At 33.0% G+C, this 23,280-nt stretch overlaps 1 protein-coding gene across 1 annotated transcript in view; it reads left to right on the top strand.

The window, feature by feature from the left end:
• LOC149786031 (E3 ubiquitin-protein ligase rnf213-alpha-like) overlaps window positions 1–23,280 on the top strand; it is a 451,244-nt gene that overhangs the window by 330,266 nt on the left and 97,698 nt on the right. Inside the window, exons 73-76 of the mRNA XM_089978103.1 lie at window positions 1,279–1,405; window positions 9,665–9,927; window positions 18,044–18,167; window positions 18,878–18,994. Of these exons, the coding sequence (XP_089834229.1) occupies window positions 1,279–1,405; window positions 9,665–9,927; window positions 18,044–18,167; window positions 18,878–18,994 (631 nt within the window). The remainder of the gene's footprint in view (window positions 1–1,278; window positions 1,406–9,664; window positions 9,928–18,043; window positions 18,168–18,877; window positions 18,995–23,280) is intronic.

The raw sequence follows: 23,280 nt of genomic DNA on the forward strand, positions 1-23,280 counted from the left end.
TGCAAACATTTGTTTCTGTAGATGTTGACTGTGAAGCTTTTTGAAAGTTTGACATGAGTCAGCTGCCTTGATATTGGGTGGTATGGAATTCCATAGTTTGGCTCCAGAAAAGAAAAACACTTTTTATAAAACTCTGAATTTGGTTTAGGTATAACTTATTTGAGAAAGTTACATTCAAGATAATCAGGAGCCAATCAATATAAGGATTTATAGACTAGTAAACCCTTTTGAAACTGAGTTCTCTACTGAAATGGAAGCCACTTAAGTGTTTTAAAAAGATTTGTTGTTGGTGTATCTAAATCAGCATCAAGAATAACTCTAGCTGCTCGTTTTTGAAATTTCAGTACTCTTGCCTGATTTTCTGTACAACTATTAACCCATATAGAACAGCAATATTCTTGGTGTGGCATGATACATGCATTGTAGAATAACTTTCTCTTGTGTCTAGTTGGGCGTAGAGTTTTCATCGAAGAATTTTTATGCTATGTAACTCATCTTAAATAAAAACATGCTGCTTGGGCATCCAATATGACCACCACAGTGGCAGTCTTGAAAGTCTTGTTTTTGCATCTCCTCTTGAATGGAAAGTCATGTGAACATGAAGCTTTAACTGAAAGATTTCTTGTGATATCTACTTGATCCAAAATGAAAATAGTGCTGATCTGTTATTCAATGTGTACATGTTTTCATTGCATTAGATAAGTTCAGAAATGGATAATTGTAACAAACACATGTATATATTATATCATCACACCTTTATTCTTGCACCTCATGATCCAGATAAACTATGCCTTGATGACCAGATAGAATTTTTTTAATCCAAAATGAGCCAGTATAATTTATTTGCTTTAATATCAGAAAGAGAGTGAATGGTTTTTGGTATGGTTTCATGCTAATTTGCACAATATATTTTGCTTTCAAATGTCTCCATTTTGCTGAAAGATAAAAAGTATAAACAAAAGTAGTAAATGCAAGTTATTTAAAAACTACATCCACTGAGTTAAAATTCCAACAAAGGTGATATACACTGCAAAATTAGTCACCTTAAGATTGAATATGTCTTTTCTGCAAGTAAAATAATGGCCTACATCCCTGCCAAAACAAAGAGAATGATCAGTACCTTTTATCCTAAAGTATGGATAGACTTCCTGTACTTAAGCAGTATTGGATCTGTCTATTTGTGTTCTTGTTCTGCTACAACATGCTTCTTATTCTGACAACTTTTACATAGCTACAGTTTATTCTTATGCAATACATGGCTGTAACTTCATTTTTCAGTAAGGAACGGGTACACTCAAGTCTGGAAAAGTACTTCAAAAGAGCAAAAGATGTGATTGGTCAAGTCAGAATGGATGCTGAAGTATACATGGTACAACTATGTCAGCTGATAGTACAGTGCCTTGAGGTGAGAATATAGATGTATAGGAACATATTAAGCTAGCTTATGAAATAATGTTGTCTTGGCTGCTGATGATATTTAGTACTGACTGTCATACTTTGTTAATACTATTATCCAGTTACGAGTCATTATGTATTGGCAGCTCTTTGGAGCTTCAAGTTATCTAGAAGATATGTACAATAAAGATTGTTTATAATGTTTCAGAGGAGACCGAAATGTTAGAACATTATATACAGGTAGGTTTTATTTTTCAACATGTTTATGTACTTATCCATGTAGATGACATCAGACATGCATGTAGCAAACAATTTATACTGGTATGACTACTGTTGGAACTTGTATATACTAGTAATAAAATTTTCAAGAAACATCATACATTTTATAAATACATGGGATCATGAAGACAAATATTATAAATCTAAGCATCTGATCAAAGTATCAACATACATATATATATATCAGCCGATAAATCACAAAAATCACCTGATAGCTAGTTAAATTAGTGCTTTATTTATTTGGATCGACTGAAATTGTCAGTAATCTGTTTTTTATTAATCTAAAAATAGTAAAGTGTTAATGCCAGAATCATCTTTTTTTAATTGGTCTTTCCTTTTATCTCACCTTCACTTCACCAAAGAGCAATTCATTTTTTAATCAAAGACTCAAAAGCCATCATGGATTGCATTTTAATCCTTTATTACTTATAAGATCTTTTACTGTTGTGTACACATGTTACCCTTAATCCCTTTACTCAGCCATGCATCACTGCACCAGTTGCAACAACGGCTGGTACAATTCTGATACCCAGCAGACTGGTTCCTGGTTTCTGTAATGCATGGATAGAATGTGTGAACATCCATTTATTTTCTTTTTAATTAAAAAAAATTCTGTTAATTTTCTCAAATGGTAAATTTCAGCTGTAAAATGGTATGTTCAGTAGAGAGCCTTAAAAATGGTAATTTTGTCCTGCCACAGGTAGAATCACATGCATACCAATTATAGGTAACCCAGGGAATCTGTTCCCCATTCATAAGTCACATGCTTTGCTTGGTACTCAAAGTTTACAGCTATCATTAGAAGGATGATAAGTGGACAGGATTTGTAAGAGTAAGAGGCATTCGTGGGGATACCTATTGACAATTTATGTCTTTCAATAACATTTAAAATAAAATGCCACATTTCATCAATGTGATTGGGCACCTCAAAATACGGGGGGGCCAATCTGAAATTAAAGGGACCCCATCTGTCAGGTTATCAGGTATTTTTGGCACTGACTACCATTGTTTATCTAGCTTTGGCACATCAGGTGATAAAAATGTTATAATTGAGCTCATTTTCTTAGGCAGACCACACAAATCAAATGCAATAACCATTTAGAAGTTGTGTCAAAGCAACATTATAACAAAGCCTCTGTTATGCCTGTTACTTTGGAATTTGGCTGGAGAATTTAAACTCAGATGTTATAACAGAGATAACATAATAAACAATCTCTCTCTCTCTCTCTCTCTCTCTCTCTCTCTATATATATATATATATATATATATATATATATATATATATATATATATATATATATATATATATATATATATATATATATATTCTAGCTACACATGGCCATTCATTATTTTAATTCCTTGTGGAGTAACAACTGATTTTGTGAACTTCATGTAAAGACAAAACTAATTCAAATCGGCAACGAATCAGTAAAGACCCCCCAAATTACCCAGCAGTAGTACCTAAATCTTTAAATATCTCCTGACTGAGCTATGATACACAACATTAAATGCAACCATTACTGTTCACAAAACAGTCGGCTAAATTACTTAGGTAATGATAAGACATAATTACTTAACTCAATAAACAGTTTATATGTAACTTTATTTCTTATATATATCATTTGTAATGACTCTATGGTCTTAAACTAAGTAACAGAAAAGAACAATAACCAACAAGTTTTGTAAAATTCAAAAACAATTTATTTTCCTAGAATACACAGTGAAAAGTTAAAATGAACATATGATTGTGAATTAAATCTCAAATAGTCCTAAAAGTTCAATCATAAGTCCAGATGTATGAAGTTCCTATTGAATTCCAGCGATATTCCATATAAATTCCAATATTGAATGTCTTGGCATGCCTATAGACTTGAATATGCCAATGTGTCAATAGCCTTGAATGTGCTTATTTGTTAATCCTTTATGATGGATCACAATAATATAATCCAAAATGCACTTGTCTGAGTTCACTATAATTCAAAATTAATGTTTTAGTCCAAGAATATTATTGAGCACTTTGTAATTCCAGTGATTAATAATTTGAATAAATAAATCCAACCAAATTAAAAACTTAACAATAAGACCGATTCTGCTTTGGATGTTAAGGCAAGAATGAGTAATTCTTCAAGTAAACAACATTATATATATATATATATATATATATATATATATATATATATATATATATATATATATAAAGCTAAGATACAATAATAGAGCCATGATGTAGGTCAGACTCCTCTCGAAAACATTCAGAGTTATCAACAAGTTTAGTAATTTCCAAGTGAAAAACTAATGTCCTACATTCAGATAGAAGTAAACATGTTTACTTCATTGGTAATGATCTAAATATGTAATCTATACTCATAGAGAAATATTAGCTCTGTATTATGTTGTTTACAAAATGTCACTACTAACTTCATTTTAACGAAAGGTCCAATACAAAATACAGATATACATAACAAGAAATCATTAAGAAAAGCCAATAAACAATACATATTAAGTATACATAATACATTCAGGTGCTATACAGTCACTGAGATAAGTACTATTTGCAGTGATAACAGTTCAAATTGTATAATGTCAAAAAGAAAAACATTGATTAAAGAATATTTTTGTAACCCCAAGATCAGGGAATTTCATAAAATCAACCTTCAAGTTGGTAATGCATGCCATTCTCAAGGATCATATACATGTTGTGAAGCTAACAAACTGCAGATGGAAAAATGCTGGAATCTATTTTCAATAGAGCTACAGAATAAGCAGGTGAAGCTTGGAACATTACTCTATTGGCAATGAGAATTTACCAATAGACAAGTTCCAGTCCTTGAATGAACTGAGTCAGCAGAATAGAACTGTTGTTACATAAAAACTGATCCAAGATGACAATTACATGACTGAATTGATATTAGTGATATCAAATCTGTTAGGGAAAGCATGATCAGATCTGTTTAGGGAGAGCATGATCAGATCTGTTATGGGAAAGCATAATCAGATCTGTTAAAGGAAAGCATATCAGACCTTTTATGGGAAAACATGATCAGATCTGTTAAGGGAGAGCATGATCAGATCTGTTAAGGGAAAGCATATCAGATCTGTTAAAGGAGACCATGATCAGCTCTGTTAAAGGAAAGCATGATCAGATCTGTTAAGGGAAAGCATGATCAGATCTGTTAAGGGAAAGCATATTAGATATGTTAAGGGAAAGAATGATCAGACCTGTTAAGAGAAAGCATATCAGACCTTTTAAGGGAAAGCATGATCAGATCTGTTAAAGGAAAGCATGATCAGATCTGTTAAGGGAAAGCATCTTCAGATCTGTTAAGGAAAAGAATGATCAGATCTGTGAAGGGAAAGCATGATCAGATCTGTTAAGGGAAAGCATATTAGATATGTTAAGGGAAAGAATGATCAGACCTTTTAAGAGAAAACATATCAGCCCTTTTAAGGGAAAGCGTAATCAGATCTGTTAAGGGAAGAATTATCAGATCTGTTATAGGAAAGCATGATCAGATCTGTTAAGGGAAAGCATGATCAGATCTCTTAAGGGAAAGAATGATCAGATCTGTTAAGGGAAAGAATTATCAGATTTGTTAAGGGAAAGTATGATCAGATCTGTTAAGGGAAAGCATAATCAGATCTGTTAAGGGAAAGTATATCAGATCTGAATGAGAGGAATATTGGGTATATGCTGGATGAGCCTACAGATTTATTAATGCATAAAAATTTGATTCTCTGGATGCCATTAATGGATGGTGAATAAAATATCTGTTTCAGGAAAATAATCAGTGTATCTGCAGCCTATGCATCCAGCATAATTGCATGAATGCTTATTTAGATTCAATCAAGATTTCCCTGCAAAAAATATATGGTATGGGATCTGCTGGGGCTCCTGTTGTATCCAGGAAGAATGGCAGTGTAGCAGAATTTCTACTAAGTATGCTAAAAAAAATCACCAGCACATTCACAAGCTCTAAAATTCTGGCAAGATCTGATGGGTGTAGTAGGGTAAAGCCATGATGGGATTGGATTTAGTGAAGACACTGAAAGTAAATTCCATGTGTGAGATGTTTATTTATGATGTAATTGAATGATGACCTAATCTGATACTGTTCTATATGTTTATTTATGATGTAATTGAATGATGACCTAATGTGATACTATATTATATTTGCTGGCCTGTAAGTCGATACTTTTTAATGAGAAAATCTGGGCAGCATCTTATACTTCGAATTGAGTTATATATGGATTATGTCATTGAAATTGCTTTATCATATGTCATGTAATTTTAGAATGTAAAAAGACAGTATCTCCAAAAGTACAAAAAAATGATGTGTAAAATCAATTATCATTTTGGGGAAGTAATCATGAATGAAGAAGCATAGAACCCGATATCAGGAATGATTTTAAAATATTTATGTGATAGTCAGTATTAAATTCAGGTACATCAGATGTAATTGCACTAAAGCAGCATGCGCTCATAATATATGTTGTTTAAATTGTATTACTTATACATGCATTAGAATGCACATATTAGAAAATGCAATACCATGATGAAGATGGGTATTAAATCGCATTTTTCTTCTAGCACCTCATGATGAAATAAAGTATACCTTGATGGGGGGGGGGCAGAATTATTGTAATCTGTATTGTTTAGTTATCTGATGATTGTGATTTTACTCATTTACAAAGGTATACCATATTCCATTATCAATTAATATCACCGAGTAAACAATTCCTTTAGTTTTAGTTACAACTCCAGTGTCCCAAGAATCATATGGCTTTGCAGTGTTATTTACATGCTAATTAAATATGCTACAGCTGTAATCAGGTAATCCAAGACAAGATTAAATTAGTGAGGTTACCAGTATGGAAATGAGGCAACCTATAGGGTATTGTGAATACAGAACAATGTAATGAATGGAAATGGCAGGTGCTTATTCATGTAAATTTGTCAACCAGTAACACCTTTTTGTACTTTCCGACAGAACTGTCAGCAGTTGTAAGTACAGTGTGACCCTGCTATAATGCGCCCCATGATAATGCTAATTCAGAAATAATGTGGTTGTGGCGTGGCTCCCGAAATTTCATATATTCATTCGCACCTGAAAAAATATTTTTTTCTTCAAAGTATGTGAAATAGTGTATAAAAAATGTATTATCCTTTTGGGGAAGAGATTGTGTATGAATTTGAATATAATACAATCGTGGTGCGGTTCCTGAAATTTTAAATACATGTACATGTATTTTTCTTGTACCTGGAAGTTTTTATTTTTTTTTAAAGTACGAGAAATAGTGTAAGATGTTTATTATCATTTGGGGGAAGAGTTTGTTTATGAATTCGAATACAATACAATTGTAGCGTGGCTTCTGAAATTTAACAATTTCACCAGGTTCTTGAATTGTTATGCCAAAATAAACATCATCGGAAATGTTACTCATTACTGATCCATGAGTAAAGCCAGTAAGTCGTCTTTGTGATTGACTTCAATTAATTCTGTATACAATCATTGCTCAAACAGTAGTCGACATGCATTTCTTTAACTGCATACACAACCAAGCAGCAGACAATGCGGTGGTTGATTAAAGATTCTCACAATTTAATAAACATCAGAAAACAAAAGCTGCCAACGTGTTTGCTGGGCTTGGCGGTGTTATTAGATGCAATCAGTTGACCAGTAAATAATGTCCACTTTATTAGCTGGAAATTGAAAAGGTATGAAATTTTATGTGTGTTCAGCTTAAAAATCTTTATAAAAGTATTTTTCACATGTTTCTTTCGATATTCACAAAATCTAAAGTAAAAGTTTTATGCACGCTGAAAGCATGTGTTGTTTGTTAATTATTCTTGCTTTAGTCATTCAAATGAAAAGACATACAAGTGTTAATTATTGGGTATTTACAATGGATAAAGGTACATGGAAATGCGTATAAGAAATTTTAGCAGTATGAAATTTATACAGACATCGTTCATAGACCATGGAATGTAATGAACCGTACATGTGCTTCGTCTTTATTAACCTAATTTTGCTGTTAATTTTTCCCATTGAATTCAGACACATAATGATGTGTGACAAAATTACTGAATAGTTTAAATATGCATGCAATTTTTGCAATGGAATTACATGTATTATGGATTAACTGCATGCCATGACGGTATGATGTCAGATGGTAAGTAAACGGTGTTAATACTCTGTTCATGCTATATATTAAACATTGAATTCAGACACAATGATCTGTGACAAAATTATTGAATATTTTAAATCTTTGTGCATGTTTTCAATAGAATTACATGTATTATGGATGAATTGCATACCACGATGGCATGATAGTAAATGGTGTTGACACCCTATTCATGATATACATTAGACATGAATAAACATATATGTGCCAATGCATTGTTCTCTGAAAAAGTAAAATACTGTAAAACCCTGCATTAACGCAACCCCACTATTAATGCAATCCAATTTTTTTTTACCCCAATTATTGCGTTATAGCAGGGTTCCACTGTAAAACAGGCATGAGCAAAGATCAAAGCCAAATGCCACTAACTACAGGAAGTGTACATGAACTTACTCATAAAGGATAATCTTATTTATTGGGAATAGAAGTCCTTGTATTTGCAAAGAATTTTACACAGCTGCAAAATATTTATTCTTGGGAATTAACCTAAATGGAGTTTATATGAATATAAATATTGTGAATATTTAAACTTTGAAACAGAAGGAGTATCTTATGTATTTAATAGTTTCCACTTGTTTGATTTATTACTGTTTTCTCTCTTTGACAAAAGCTTAAGCTAAGCAGGAGCATGAAGAAGGTCTGAAATCTATCAGATTTTGAATAAATTCCAACATCTAGTATGTAAAATAATTCCATCACATAAAATGGATGGCAAGATAGAATACAATTTTATATTTCACGTACCTCTACAGCTAAAGATTGCTTTCATAAAATGGACAGCTTCCTGACAAAACTCTTTATATTATGATAATGCAGTGAGAATTTTCTCCATAAGTACCCTGGTCATGTTCAAATCCATGGCCAGGGAACTTGAGGTAATCTGGTTTCTCACTGCGGGCACTTTGAAATAACCCAAGCTAAAATAAATCACTCTCAGTAAAGCTGTATGTGTCTCCCCTCTGGACACTTGACATTTGTAGCCTAAATTCCTTTGCATACAGGAAAGGGATGAAAATAGATATATCCATGGCAAGAATCATTATTAAATTCAATATGGGTGAAGAAACCATCCAAACTGCTTAATGCTCAAAGAGGGAAGTACAAACATGATTTAAATATATTTAAAGTCTAAGCTGCGGACACAATGAATGGAAACGTGGCAACTGGAATTTAAACCTCCATGCCTCCTTCTAAAGTCAAGATGAACTCCATTCAAAGTTATCTTTCCAAATTCAGTTGAGTTTAGAAGGAAAATTGAAAGTAGTTTGACTGACTAAAAGGATTCTGGGATCAGTGCTGAGAAAACAACATCAACACAGATGAAGAAAACATTCTACAGCACTAAGGAAAATGAAATGGATGGAGAAAGATAGTTACAGTCAAAAGTTTATATTCTAGTTTGAATGACATGGTTTTCAGATGGTTTTGCCTTCACCATTGATGATTAGTCATAGATGTTTTAAAAAATACCAATAGAATTTTTTGCCAACTTGATGACATTCCTGTGATTTTTAAATGTATTAAATATTCCAGTTTTGTATACACTTATGTTATTTTATATGTAATTACTACGATATGTTTAGCCTGTTGGACAATATTGTTTGTGTTCCAAAATAAGACTTTCACAGGCAAATTATATGTAAAGAGGATAAAGCACTGTGAGTACTGAACTGAATATACATTCTGTATTTACCTGGAGAAAAATAACATATCCTAACAGCTGATACAAGATGTCATTAGTTGATATTAACAAACCAAATGGAATGCAACTTTTATCTTCTGTTTTTTTCATTTAAAATTTCAGGATTCATTTTACCTGCAGAGCCTTAAAGAGGATGAGGTTACCATAGCAACCAGGCACTTAACTGAAGCTGAAAAAGACATAAAAACAAGTCCAAACATGTTATGCAGACTGTATGGCATTGCCAAAACCAGATTTGGCCTTGCAATAACAGCAAAGCACATTCACAAGACTGTGTTGAGGGAGGGATATATGCTTAATCCCCAACAACGAAAACTAATTGAGAGTGCTGCCACTTTGTGTGAGGATGAATGCAGGTGGCCAAAGTGAGTAATATTGAGTAATCTTATTTCTTTCACAAGTACATTGGAACAGCTGTTTAAATGCCCACCTTTTTGTCTGTCTATAAGAACTTTTTCTTTTCCACACGACGACTTTAGTTCTCCATCAGTCAACATTACCAGATGTTGTGGATGGTTTGCACTTGGGGTAAGTAAGAATTCTGTTGATTTCAGGGTCACAATTTAAAATATTAAGGTCAAAGTGACTGAAAGAAGAAAAAGTATTCATGCAAAATAACACAAGTTCTGTCACATACCTGGACCAAACTATGTGGACAGCTTGCACTTTGGGTAAGGAAGAAACCTATAATGGATCGAAAAGGTCAAAGGTCACTGTGTTTGAAAGTAAAAAATGTTTTCTGCAGAATAACATTAGTTTTACATCACATACCTGGGTCAAACATCGTGGATGGCATTTGTGCAAATAAGGAAAGTTCTATCAATTTGGGATCAAAAAGTCAAAGGTAAGAATCACTACCTGAGAAGAAAAATGGTTTCTGCACAAAAATGTCAGTTCTTGACCAAATACCGGCTTATCAAAGTTTGTGGCTGACTTGCACATTGGGTAAGACAGATGTCTATTGACTTCTGGGTCAAATGATCAACGGTCACTTTGGGTTTTTGCATAAAAGTTTAGTTCTAGGTCACATACCTTCATTAATATTTTTCGAGGGCTTGCACTTACGTATAGAAGAGGACTATTGATTTTTGGATCAAAAGGCCAATGTTATTGCTGCAAGAAAAATGGGTTTCAAAAAAACTTTTATTATAGAGATATGTTGTGGATGGTATGCATTTAGGATAATAAAGAAACCTATACTTTCTGGGGTCAGAAGGTCATGAGGAGTCTAATAACAAAATAATGGTTTCTGCACATTGACTCACAGTAATGTTAGCTTAGAAGCACATAAGCTCAAATCTTTGAGACTCATTGGTCAATCATACCATATTAGTTCCTACACAGAGAACTATTAAGCATCATGTGTGAGTGTGCGTGTGTGTGTGTGTGTGTTATTAATGGTATTCTTTTTTTTTAAATGGAGCTACTTCTTTCCAGTGGGGGTATTTTAATGAAATTCGCAGTGAAAGGCAGTCTTGGCTGTTCCAGTGACCCCACTTCATATAAGTGCCAAATACAGGCAGGATTGTAAAGATATACCACATGTAGCAGAATGTGGCCTAAACATCCACACACATTTGGTTCAAACAAAGAACCAGAAGTTATTGAACTTCTTTATTCTTACATTAAAAGGTGGTATCACATGGTATTATGGTATTGGTTTCAATTTACATTAATTTTAACCCCAAAAGACAAATAAAAGAATATTCATTATCATGATTGTTTAACTAGTATCTAAATGCCAATGTTTCTTTTGGTGCTTCTAAAAATATTCCACAATTTGTTGGCAAGAGGAAATATAGATATATGCTAGGGATAGATAGATAAGGAAAGATAGAGAAAGTTCATGGGCTAGCTTATAATCAAATTTCAAAGAATATAGCCAGTTTCATTAAGATGTAAGAGAGAATATGGTTTAGTACAGGGGTGTCAAACTCAATCGCTCAGCGGGCCAAAACTCAAATCACACGTAAGGTTGCGGGCCGAACAGGATAAACATTCAATAAGCGGAAAATTAAACCTTTTTTAAACATTAATATAAATTAAAACAGAAAAAAGTTTTAATAATAAAAAATCATTGGCATACCCATTTTCGCCCTTATGCCAATTTGTCAGAGCTGGATGTTTGGCAAGGCTGCTAATTAGGGAATTTGATTTGCACTTTATATCGCAGGGCCATTAAAAAATATTTTTGCCTAAAATTCTCTCTTGGGCCGGATATAATTGTACGCCGGGCCTGATGTGGCCCGCGGGCCTTGAGTTTGACACATGTGGTTTAGTATAATCACAGTTGAACTTGTTTGTGTGTTTTTGTATATATTCCAGACTTCAGATAATGAAAATTGTAATGAAGTGAATTACAGGGGTCTTAAATTCCAAAATTGCAAACAACAGTGCTGTATGTTTTAATTTACAGTTAACTTAAAGATAATAGCAAATACTTGTTAAAGCATGGAGATTCTTGTTTTGTTGGTTTACGCCATTGTTTTAAAATATAATGGAATTCTATTTTCAGAAACATAAACACCCATTTAAAATTATGAACATAATTGCTTTGAATTTTTTTGAAAACAATTGGCTGTATAAACACATTACCTACCTAGTATGCCTTGTGAATTTCAGCTTGTTTTACTTGTTCTTAGGGAGGACTCACATCTAGTAAGCATGTGTAGCACTAACTTGTGTTCAATACAAATTCATGCTTTATGTCTTTACCCAAAACCAACCAATCAGGTTTCCTTGTTTTTTATGGGTGACTAACCATTTAACCTTTTAGGTCCAGATTTTAGTCTATATTGGTAAGTAATAAGGTTAAAAAGTTGCATGTATAAATGAGGATCCCCACTAGCAATATATTGGACAAGACAGCAATTATAAGTTTGTCTACATTTGCTTTGCAAATTATTATACCTGTCACACATACATGTGTGTGACAATTCTGGTATTAGCAGTGACTCACATCAATATTAAAAAACCTGCTTTCGAAAGAAAAAGAAAAAGTACCATGTATATTCGCTTACGGGTCAACCTTTGTTTTAATGAAAATTGTATTCATGTAGAGTAGCGGTCATCTTATAAGAGCAACATACAAAAAAGTGGATACCTTGTGTCATGTATTTTTTTGTACCCTTTAATTTTTTGTACACAATCCAGGTATCAAAATAATAATTATTTAAATGTATCATAATTTTTCATACATATCACTTTGTATTTTTTGGAACAAAAATACATTAAATTATCGTACATAAAATTTCTACTAAGAAGGTTTATGTTTGCAAAAAGGATTGAAAATAGCATATTGCCATTTTGTTTTTACAAAAATTAATAATTAATTGTTGGTGAGAAAATGCAATGACTGATGCATAAGTATGGGCGCCCGCAGCATAAGTCAAGGGGGTCACGTGACCCCCCGAAAAGTTTAATCATGCAAATGAAGCTGAAAATATGTTCAGAACACAGTAAATATTAGCTTTAGTTTCAGACTGTTTACTGTACTAACTCTCCTGGCTGTGACTGACTGACTGTTCCCCCCTTGCAAAAAATCCTGCGGGCGCCCATGTGGATAAGCTCTCTTATTGTCATTACAATATCTACTGGTGTTTATTACCAAATGGACAAAGGACTTCACAGACAATACCTTTAAGTATTATCATTAATTAGTTTTCCTTATTAAGTCTGTCACCATAACAAAACACCATGTGCATTTTAAAAATTAGTTCAGAAGACCTTTGATGTTTTCTTATCCAACAAAAATTACATCTCAGTACATGCTGAAGTGAAGACCACAGACCATTGGTCAACTAGTCTTATTGTTTCATTATAGTCATACAAGCATAAAATATAAAAACCTAGTCATTTTCTATTGTAAATATGAAAATCACGAACTCCGTTAAATTGATTTGTTTATATACATATACTATCTTTTAAGTAATTGTTCTGTTTTGACTTTGATATAATTAACATTTTATTGCAAATCTATTCTACGATATACCCCAATATTGTCTTTATTGGCGAGTTCGAATAATAAGTAATATGTATGATTGCTTGTCCTTATAACGTGTTGTATGGACAATGGCTTCAATAATACAGTGACAGATTTTCATTTCCCTAAGCCTCATTTTCCTACTGGCAGTCTCGCTGATTTGATCTCGTCTGTCGATTCTTGTACTCAATCTGGTTTCAACAGCAATAACACAAGGGCTAAGCATGCTTAATTACCGTGTAAATAACACTGCATAGCCATGTGGTTGTTGTGACAATGTACATCATAATTAAAACAAGAATGAATTGTTGATTTAGCAGTGTTTATTGATAATGGAATATAATAGGGTCATAGTACATGAGGATTATCACAAGCGTCAGGTAACAGTCTTTTTTTTTATTCTTTGCAAATGCTACAAATAAAAATCACCCTGAATAAATACGGTCTTGTACACTGAAAAAGTTTGTTTCCTCTCTCTTTCTCTCTCTCTCTCTCTCACACACACACACACACACACACACATGCGTGGTCGCATGCATTAACTAAAATGTGATTTCAAGTTCTTTATATTTTATTGCAATTTGATAATGAGTTTATTGTTAATGTAAAAATACAAGTTGCACTTAATTTCTTGACAATGTGGTCTCATATCATTGCCTATAATTTGCCAATAAATAATACTCATAACTAATACATGTTCAAACCATCTTAATCATCTTGCCAACATTACACAACATAACAGCTATATATGCTCTAAATGCAGACAAGCTTGCAAACTGAGACATAATCCTTTCTCTCTCTCTCTCTCTCTCTCTCTCTCTCTCTCTCTCTGGTTCACTAATAACAGCAAAAATCTTGGAGTACTTTTATTTTTATTGTAAATAGAGTCTTGAGTTGAGAGCAGAATGAGACAGAAAATATGCATTTACTTTGTACGTTTGTACCATTAGGTTGTCGAGTAGTAGCATGTGTTTCATAGAACTTGTTCAGGTATGATCCCTTTATTTTTCATACACGGTCAGTACCACCAGATGATAATTATTTATTTTACATATAATTTTTCGTACATTGAAATTATTAATTATTTTTTTCTTGTACAAAAAATAACATGAAATACGGTAAATCTAGGGTAATGTTGGGAACTCTAGATGTCTGCAGCATACTAAAATACTTTCAATTCAAATAATTTTATATTGTCATGCCTCTATTTCCATTAAGAAATGCATATATGGTATTGCAAAGTGTTTATTTATCCTTTTCATGATGGTATTCATTACACAATACCTGTATCTACAGTTAATTGGATTTTAATAATTTTAAAACATCATCAGTAAATTAAACATTTACCCACTGCAGAGTGAAGTGCCCATCAATGTTGTTTACCATGGGTGTTTACAAGCAAGTATATTGCTTCCATTTTCATGTAAGTTATAACAACCCATATTTCTATCAATATTTGTGTTTTGCTGTATAACCACTGTGTTTGATGCCATAAAAATTTTGGTTTAAGCTGTATTTTCCTTTTTCATAAGTTATATTTCATTGCAGAGTGACATTCTCCAAGTTTTCTGCCTGCGCACAAATTCCCTTTAAGCCTTGGCTTGTAAATGCAGCTCTTACTTCCTTTCCAATTTCTCAATCCTTTTGATAGAGGCCCCATTTTAATACATGTACTTGTTCAGTGACAAGTAGAGTTCTACATCTTCCAGACAATATTTTTCAGCACAATTTATGTGCAGCCTTTAGTTGATTTCACAGACTGTATGATCAAAGTGTTTAATTTCTTACAAAGTTCAGTCTCTGCACAAGCACCCACACATGACAGTGAAGCTGATGAAACAGTCATACAATATTTACAATGACTAGATGACAATGGAGAATTTCAGAACTTTATCAGTGAGGATGAATTCTAGGTCCATGTACCAGATGACATTAGGTCTGATAGAGGATATTGTGAATGACAAAAAAGTGGACTTCACTTTCATTGTTTACTTAGAAGATGCATGGAATTAACATATTATGGGATATTGTGAATCAGATCATTCTCAACTATTTTTATACTCGTATATGACCTATAAATAAATTCATGGATTTATCATATAAATGGATTTAAAATATCAAGCACTGTGGATTTTAATGGATTTAATTAGAACAATTTGTCTGTTTATTTTTGACATATTTAACTCAGTAAATCAAGTTTATTTTTACACTGGTTTTGTTGCTGTTTTTCCCATCTATCCATCCATCTAGTTGGGCTTGTTTATTTTAACAGAGTGCAACTCTGACTTGCTGATGACAAGTCACCCCTTGAGATGGATCTGACTTGTAAACTACAATCCAACTTATAGGAGGGGCTAAGAGAAATTGGATTTGGTAGCCCTATTAAAGGAGGGTGGTGGGGTGGTGGACTTGTAGTCAAGTGGACTTGTAAGCAAGTACATACAATACAATTGAAAAGATGTTCAGTTCTAACAGTATGAACTGTGTGTGTCCCAATGCTTGTATGTTACACATAAAGAGTAGGGAAGACAAACATCTTAGTGATCAGCCAGTTTTAAAAAATGGAAGCTGCATTAGACACATACTGCATAAACAAGAATCATTATTGATGATCACTCCACTGCAAATTGTTGTCAACCACCATCCAAAGAATTTTGTTATAGATAACAATTTGGAGGCTAATTTCATTGAGATTCAAATTGTTATTTTCCAATTTTATTCTCTTTTGTTGGGTTGTAAACATTACTTTAAACCTGTCTGTGTTTACTTTGATGCCATTTTCTTTACACCAGGAATCTTTTCTAAATAAGGCTATCATAAGAGAGACCTCTAAGTCTGATCCTAAGCAGTGGGATCATCGGCATATAAGTGAGTAGATGAAATACAGTTGCCTATTTTCAGTGCCATCAGAATCTGCAGGGTAAAATTCAAACAAATTTAATCATTTCAGATTTCCTTGCCACTCTGAGAACTTATAAAATCTTAAATTTGAAATCCCATTACTATCCCGAATCTTACAGAAATATGATTTGCTCTTCATGTCTGAAAAGTATTCTGTACACTTGGGTGCTTTCATAGCTGAACACAGAATCTTTAAAGATGATGACTTAAACACTTCCATGCAAGGCAATGGAATGTAATAGTTATTGTTTTTTGACCATGCATAAGTTATTTACATCTCCAACTAATAAAGTTATTCCACCTTTTGTACTTTACCTATCCAAATCAACATAATGGGCTCTACCACAGAATGACTGGCAACACAAATCACACAAGTACTATGCCATATTATAAGTAGTTTCTAAACAATTATTGATATAGTATTCTAGCTATTGCTAAAAGTGCCACATGTTCATGTTTCCCCACACTTTCTTTCCTAATGCATTCATATCAACAAAAGGAGACTCTCCTAATTACTCTAAACCAATATATAAATTACACAAGAGGATAATTCCTTATCTAATGTAATATGGTAAAAGGAATGCTATATGGTCTTAGTTATGACTATTAGTCGGTATTAGTCAAAGCAAGAGAAATGTGCACATGTACACATGTTGTTAAAATGTTTACATATATAAATTTATATTACTTCATAGTTTTAGACCTTCACAAACACATTTTAGAAAAATTTTACATGTACAAATTTTAATTACTTTGCATTGTAATTCTGTCAGCCAATATCAGCCATCATACCCTAGGTGTTGTCAGATCACTTAGGTAATCTGTGGAAAGTGGTTATATGCCTCTGTATGCCTATACCTTTCAATTCCCTACATTTAACTGAAAACTTTCCAGCTTGAAAGTACTCCAGGAGAATTAAGCATGAAACTGTGAATCATGACTGTGTATTGTTTAGGTTACAATTGCCTTCTTCACAGACTTCATGCCTAATGTCATCATACATTTTCAGCCAGAAGGTCACCTAACCTTCTTTTGTTACAGTATTTAGTAATCTGTTGTTTACTGGCTGTCAGAGAAGTTAACAAGAATGCTTTCCCCAGCATGTCTCCATGCATGATATGCATGTGACTTGCTTTTGTACAACTGTCCCTTGTTATAAAGCATAGCTAGGTGATGTCCATAACCATTGAAAGTGTTATATACTGAACTATTGTATAGTGAGAACCACACATGTATGAAACTGTGGTATGACAGGAATGGTCAAATTTTATGAAATAGTGATGTTTCAAAGAGGGAATATATAATGTACTAAGTTTCCTGTTGTTTTCTTTTGACACATATTGTCATACATTTGATAGACAAATTCAAATAAAGTGGTTTAATTTTGTTAATTTGATCCACAGTGGTACTGTGTTCAAGAATTTGCATTATAAAGTATATTACATCAAGGAAGAGCTGTATTATGAAAAGAATTTCTTTAATAATACATTTTATTATTAAAAAACCTTAACGATCATGTAAAATTCTCTTTAAAACAACCAGGCTTGAAATGTTAATTACTCAATGTAGATCTTGATTATAATTTAATTATTTCACAGGATCTTCTTTCTCAAGTATCTGTGTCGCTTTTATGGAGTTGACAGCTACCAGGCAATATGCAATAAGACTGACGTCAGATACCTTACATGGATTAAATATCAGACTGCAGAAGAAAATGACAGGGTATTAGCAATTTTCCTATGACTGCTATCATTTTATAGATACAAAGTTATGTAACGCTTTTTAAAAAGTGACTAATTTTTAACCTGTTTCACCACACGAATACTTTTTTATTGTATAGCATGGCAAAGGTATCACATGTTATGTGTGAAGATGGCAGCATTGTTGGCATCAATAAGATTCTATATGAAAGTTCTTTTAAGTCATACATCTTTTATATCAGTTGCTCTATTCAATGTTAGTAGACGTCTAAAGTTTGTATCCTTGTTTAATAAGGTTTCCTGTCTCTCTTGCTCAGAAGACAACTGCATCATGGTAAGGTCTGTCACAAGTGAAATGCACATTCTATCAAATCCTAGTTTTAAAACGCATGCATCTTCTACATTAGTTGTTGTATTCTGATAAAATTTCAGTGTAATATTAAATGTCTAAGGTCTGTACCCATGTATACTAGGGTATCCTGTCTCTCCTGCTCAAGACAAAACTGTGAGATACACATTCTGTAGAATCCTAGTTTTATATTTTAATCTGCACTATATAGCCAAGATTGTGCTGTTGTGTTATTGAATGACATTTAAAATCAATCAGTAATCAGTAAAAGTAATTAAGCTATGGATATGATATAGTAAAAATTAATTGCCATTTCCTGCAACAGGTTATAACATATTCATAGCAATAATATTTTTTTATGAAATATCATAATTGTTATACAGGTGAGAGAAGTGTCAGACAGGTACATTGTGGTTGGACCCCACTACATTAACATCAGAGAGGCTGTTACAAAAGTGGTACTTGGAGAAGGTGCTGGGCAGCTAGATAAGGCAATCAAGGTAATATTTTGACATGACCTAAAACTGTTTAGGAGAATTTAAATTAAACTTTAGAGATATATTCATCCCAAGGTCTAGTTGGTTCTAAATGTAACTTGTGTCATGTGGACATCCAATATGGCTCACACATTGGACAACTTGAACATTTTGTTTTGGCTACTTCTGCTGAAAGGATAGTCATATCAAGATGAAGTTTTCACTAAATATTTCTTATGATCTCTAATTGGTTCCAATTGAAAAGGTGCTGATCAAAGATCCAGTAAGGTCACTTTGGTAACCATCTTGAAAATCTTGTTAGTATTACTCCTTATGATGGATGGTTATTTTTGTAGGGTTGTCATATCAACATGCAGTTTTAAACAAACTATATATTTAAACCCAAACCAAAATTGCAAGCTTATTTTAAAGCTTGCAGCAAGCTTGCCACAAGCTTATTTATAAAGCTTGCGGCAAGCTTGTATTTGGAACATTGCAGCAAGCTTGCGCAAGCTTGTTTTAAAGCTTGCAGCAAGCTTGCCACAAGCTTATTTATAAAGCTTGCAACAAGCTTGTATTTGGAACATTGCAGCAAGCTTGCGCAAGCTTATTTAACAAAAGTGTCATAAGCATGCACAAGCTTGCAAAAGCTTAAGCTTGCACAAATTTGCGCAAGCTTAAGCTTGCGCAAGTTTGTTATTTATTTACCTAGTACAATAAGTATACACAAGCTTGCGCAAGCTTGTTACTAGCTTGTTGCAAGCTAGCAGAGATTTCTTGCTACAAGCATCTGGGCTTTCAAAATTCAGACATGATTGTGTTTTCCCCCCTTCCAAAAAAAACCCTGAAAATGTGAAAGGGGGGGGTCTGGGAGTCCAAAGGGCCCTGTCCAAAAATGCATTTTAGACTCAACTGCTCCTGGTGGACCATATTATCATAATATATTGCAAAGTTTTACTTCATTCCAATGAAGTAATCTGCATATTTAATGATTAAATAATGTAATCTTATAGTTGCAATGCAGTGGAAAACAAATCTGTTCCGCCAAAACATTAAGTTTAATTCTATTGTTGAAGTTTATTCATTCACTGCAAGCTTACCCAAGGCTGCAGAAGCTTTATGTGTTTCCCTAGCTGCAAGTGTCATGCCCCTATGAAATGATCATGAATAATGAATGAACTGGTATGAACTGTTCATGAACTTGGTTCAAGAACCATTCATGAAAGTTCATCAAAAGGTTCATGAATTATTCTAGAATGTGCATGAACTGAAAACAGTCCACAAATTGGATCATCATCATTCATGAACAAGTGCATGAACATATTCATGAACTATGATGAACAAAGTTTCTCAATGATTCATGACTTCATGAACAGTGCCTATAAAACAAAATATGATTACCTGACAAGTCACAAATACCTATTTCATCCTGAATCATACAATAACCTTAGATAGGGGATGGGGTTAATACAGTATAAAATGCAACATATTATCTTAAAAACTGTATTTGATTTCAGATAAATTTAAACTGACAAGTGATATTCTTTTTTTTTTACCCTTAGCAACACTTTTTGTATGTTCTGTAATTTTTCTTTGAAAAATGTTCAAGAGATATTGGGGCAGTTGCCTGCAATCAACTGTTGAAGCATATTTCATCGTCATGGGGCTGTCTTTCAGCTGGGGTTTCTCCTGACCAATCTTCTTCCAGAGACTGACCTGTCTGATAACTCTTTTGTGAAGATGTTCAGGGTCTATAATTTAATCAAATCCTGTCCATTGTCACTACTGAATGTCTCCTTCTGCAGCTTAAGCTGTTCCATCCAATTACTGTTTGGATCTTGTTGCAGCAGTCACAATTTAATGTCTCTTCCATCCTGGATCCTCCAGTTTTCAAATTTTCCTCCTCAACCTACAAACTTCATCCTCTAACAATTTTACTTTTCTGCTGTCTGGTCTGAAAAAAAGGTAAAGTTAGTTAATTACAGATAATCTCTGTTCAACATTGTTTTTAGCCTTCAGCACATTATCATTGTACCCCACTTTACTTACTGGAATAATATGATCCAACTCAAAAATGATTTAATCCCTTACACATAATACTGAGCATTTATATTACTGCAGAATTTTGTCACTGTTTTATATTAATTGAATCTGTCTAGCCATAGGTATGGTCACAGGAGACGGATGTTTTATTCAGTAAAATATGACAATTTTTTTGACAACATCGTTACACTAAATAACCGTATATATTACAGACAACGGTTATTTCATGCTTTCAAATATTTTCGCCATTTTTTACTGATAAAACGCCAGACTTGTGTGGTATAGGCCCTTAGTATGTCACTAATGCATCCACTCTGACTCCACATGTTGCATATAGCTGCTTCCGGTTTCATCACGTTGTTATTTGCACTTTTATTGTGAACAGTTTCAGGCATTAACTATTTTCTTAAGGTTTTTTTTTTAAATTACCAAATTACATCAGATTATAGAAATAGTGATGTCATGTAAAAGAAAACTATCTCGAACATCTCAACTCCTATCGATATCGTACCACGTCTGGTATCGAGAACTGGGGGGTGGGGGTGATAATGTTTAGTGATTTTCAAAACTTCGATGAGCAAGTTTAAATTAGGTCTGAACAAAATCGTGTCATTAGCTTGGTTATAAATAATATGATGACATATATAAACCAATAAAATATCCATATAACTTCTAATGAAATAATCACGAATGACCAAGAAAAATATACTCACCGTAATTTTGGTCATCCAGGCTTGGTACGCTTTTCCACCTAATTTTGCTCTCACCAAATCATTTCCTTCATATTCTTCAAAATCGCTTCTCTGCACTTCTACTTACTTTAAAAAAATGATATTGAAAATATTCTCATCTGTCCATTCCATGGAGTCCACAGTTTTTGTTCAAGGTTTTTGCCTAACCATCTGCATGATCTTTGGTTTCTGAGGAAGCTTAACTGTTGAAATCGCGCGCGTATATTAACCAATCATATCACGTCTCTTTTCAAAGTCATCCAGTCAGGATAATTGTTGTTAATATATTTCGGTTTTTACTTCAAATTGGCAACCAGTGACTAAGTCAATAGAATGTGAAGTTTATAACAGTAATGGAGAGAAGAAAAAAAACGTTAGGACAAAGTCATTGAAAGCTTTTTAAAGCAAATACATTTTGTTGATGCTGGCCAGAAAATATTTTCCCATATTAATCCAGAAATACTCAGGTTAAGTACACAAGTATTGAATTAAAGATCTGTATGAACATTTTATACAGTATATCATTTTTTAAAAAGAAGAAAAAATTCACCTTTATTTAAATTTCACTAATATTGTGAGAAGTTTGTATGATAAATTTTCATGAACATTTTATGAATATAATGATATAGATATTTAATATACATTTTTTAAAGAAATACCATGGTATTGCATCAAAGTACTTGAATTGTTCATGAACCATTAGTTCATGACATTTCAGGAACTTCAAAGATATTATAATAGTTCATAAAAATTCATCATTGTGTTCATGAACTTCAAGTACATGATTCATCAAAATTCTTGAAGTTCATGAACTTAGTTGAGGAACTTTCATGAACACTTCATGATTGTTCATCAAGTCATGAATTTGTTTTCGTAGGGGCGTGACAGTAATGGTGCCTGCTACTTGGATACATGGTCTCAAACTTTCACAAGCAATGGATATATACATATGTGTGTGTATATATATATATATATATATATATATATATATATATATATATATATATATATATGAAGAAACTTGTTGCAAGCTAGTTTAAATTTACTTTCTGAAACATACAAGAAAGCTTGCGTAAGCTAGTTTTACTTTCTGAAGAAAACAAGCTTGCGCAAACTAATTTTACTTTCTGAAGAAAACAAGTAAGCTTGCGCAAGCTAGTTTTACTTTATGAAACAAACAAGAAAGCTTGTGCAAGCTAGTTTTAATTTCTGAAGCAAACAAGAAAGCTTGTACAAGCTTGTGCAAGCTTGCAGTTATATCCAGCTATCTTGCCTAAGCCTGCACTTGCTTGTACAAGCTTGCACAAGCATCCATGTTAGCTTATAAACATCAAACTAGCTTATCGCAAGCTTGCCACAAGCTTTCAGCAAGGATGCATTTTGGTTTGGGAAGTGTTTTATTTGTTTCCTTTACCTTTAATTTTATATACATTTTATATAATTTTAACATCTTTGCATTTTATATTTTATATTTTTATACTTAATGTTTACATTTATTTGAAAGGCATTATCTTCCTACTTTGTGTGCATTTCATT

This window comes from Sinohyriopsis cumingii, chromosome 12 (assembly GCF_028554795.1).
Source record: "Sinohyriopsis cumingii isolate HCF-2022 chromosome 12, ASM2855479v2, whole genome shotgun sequence".
NCBI classification, from domain to species: Eukaryota; Metazoa; Mollusca; class Bivalvia; order Unionida; family Unionidae; genus Sinohyriopsis; species Sinohyriopsis cumingii.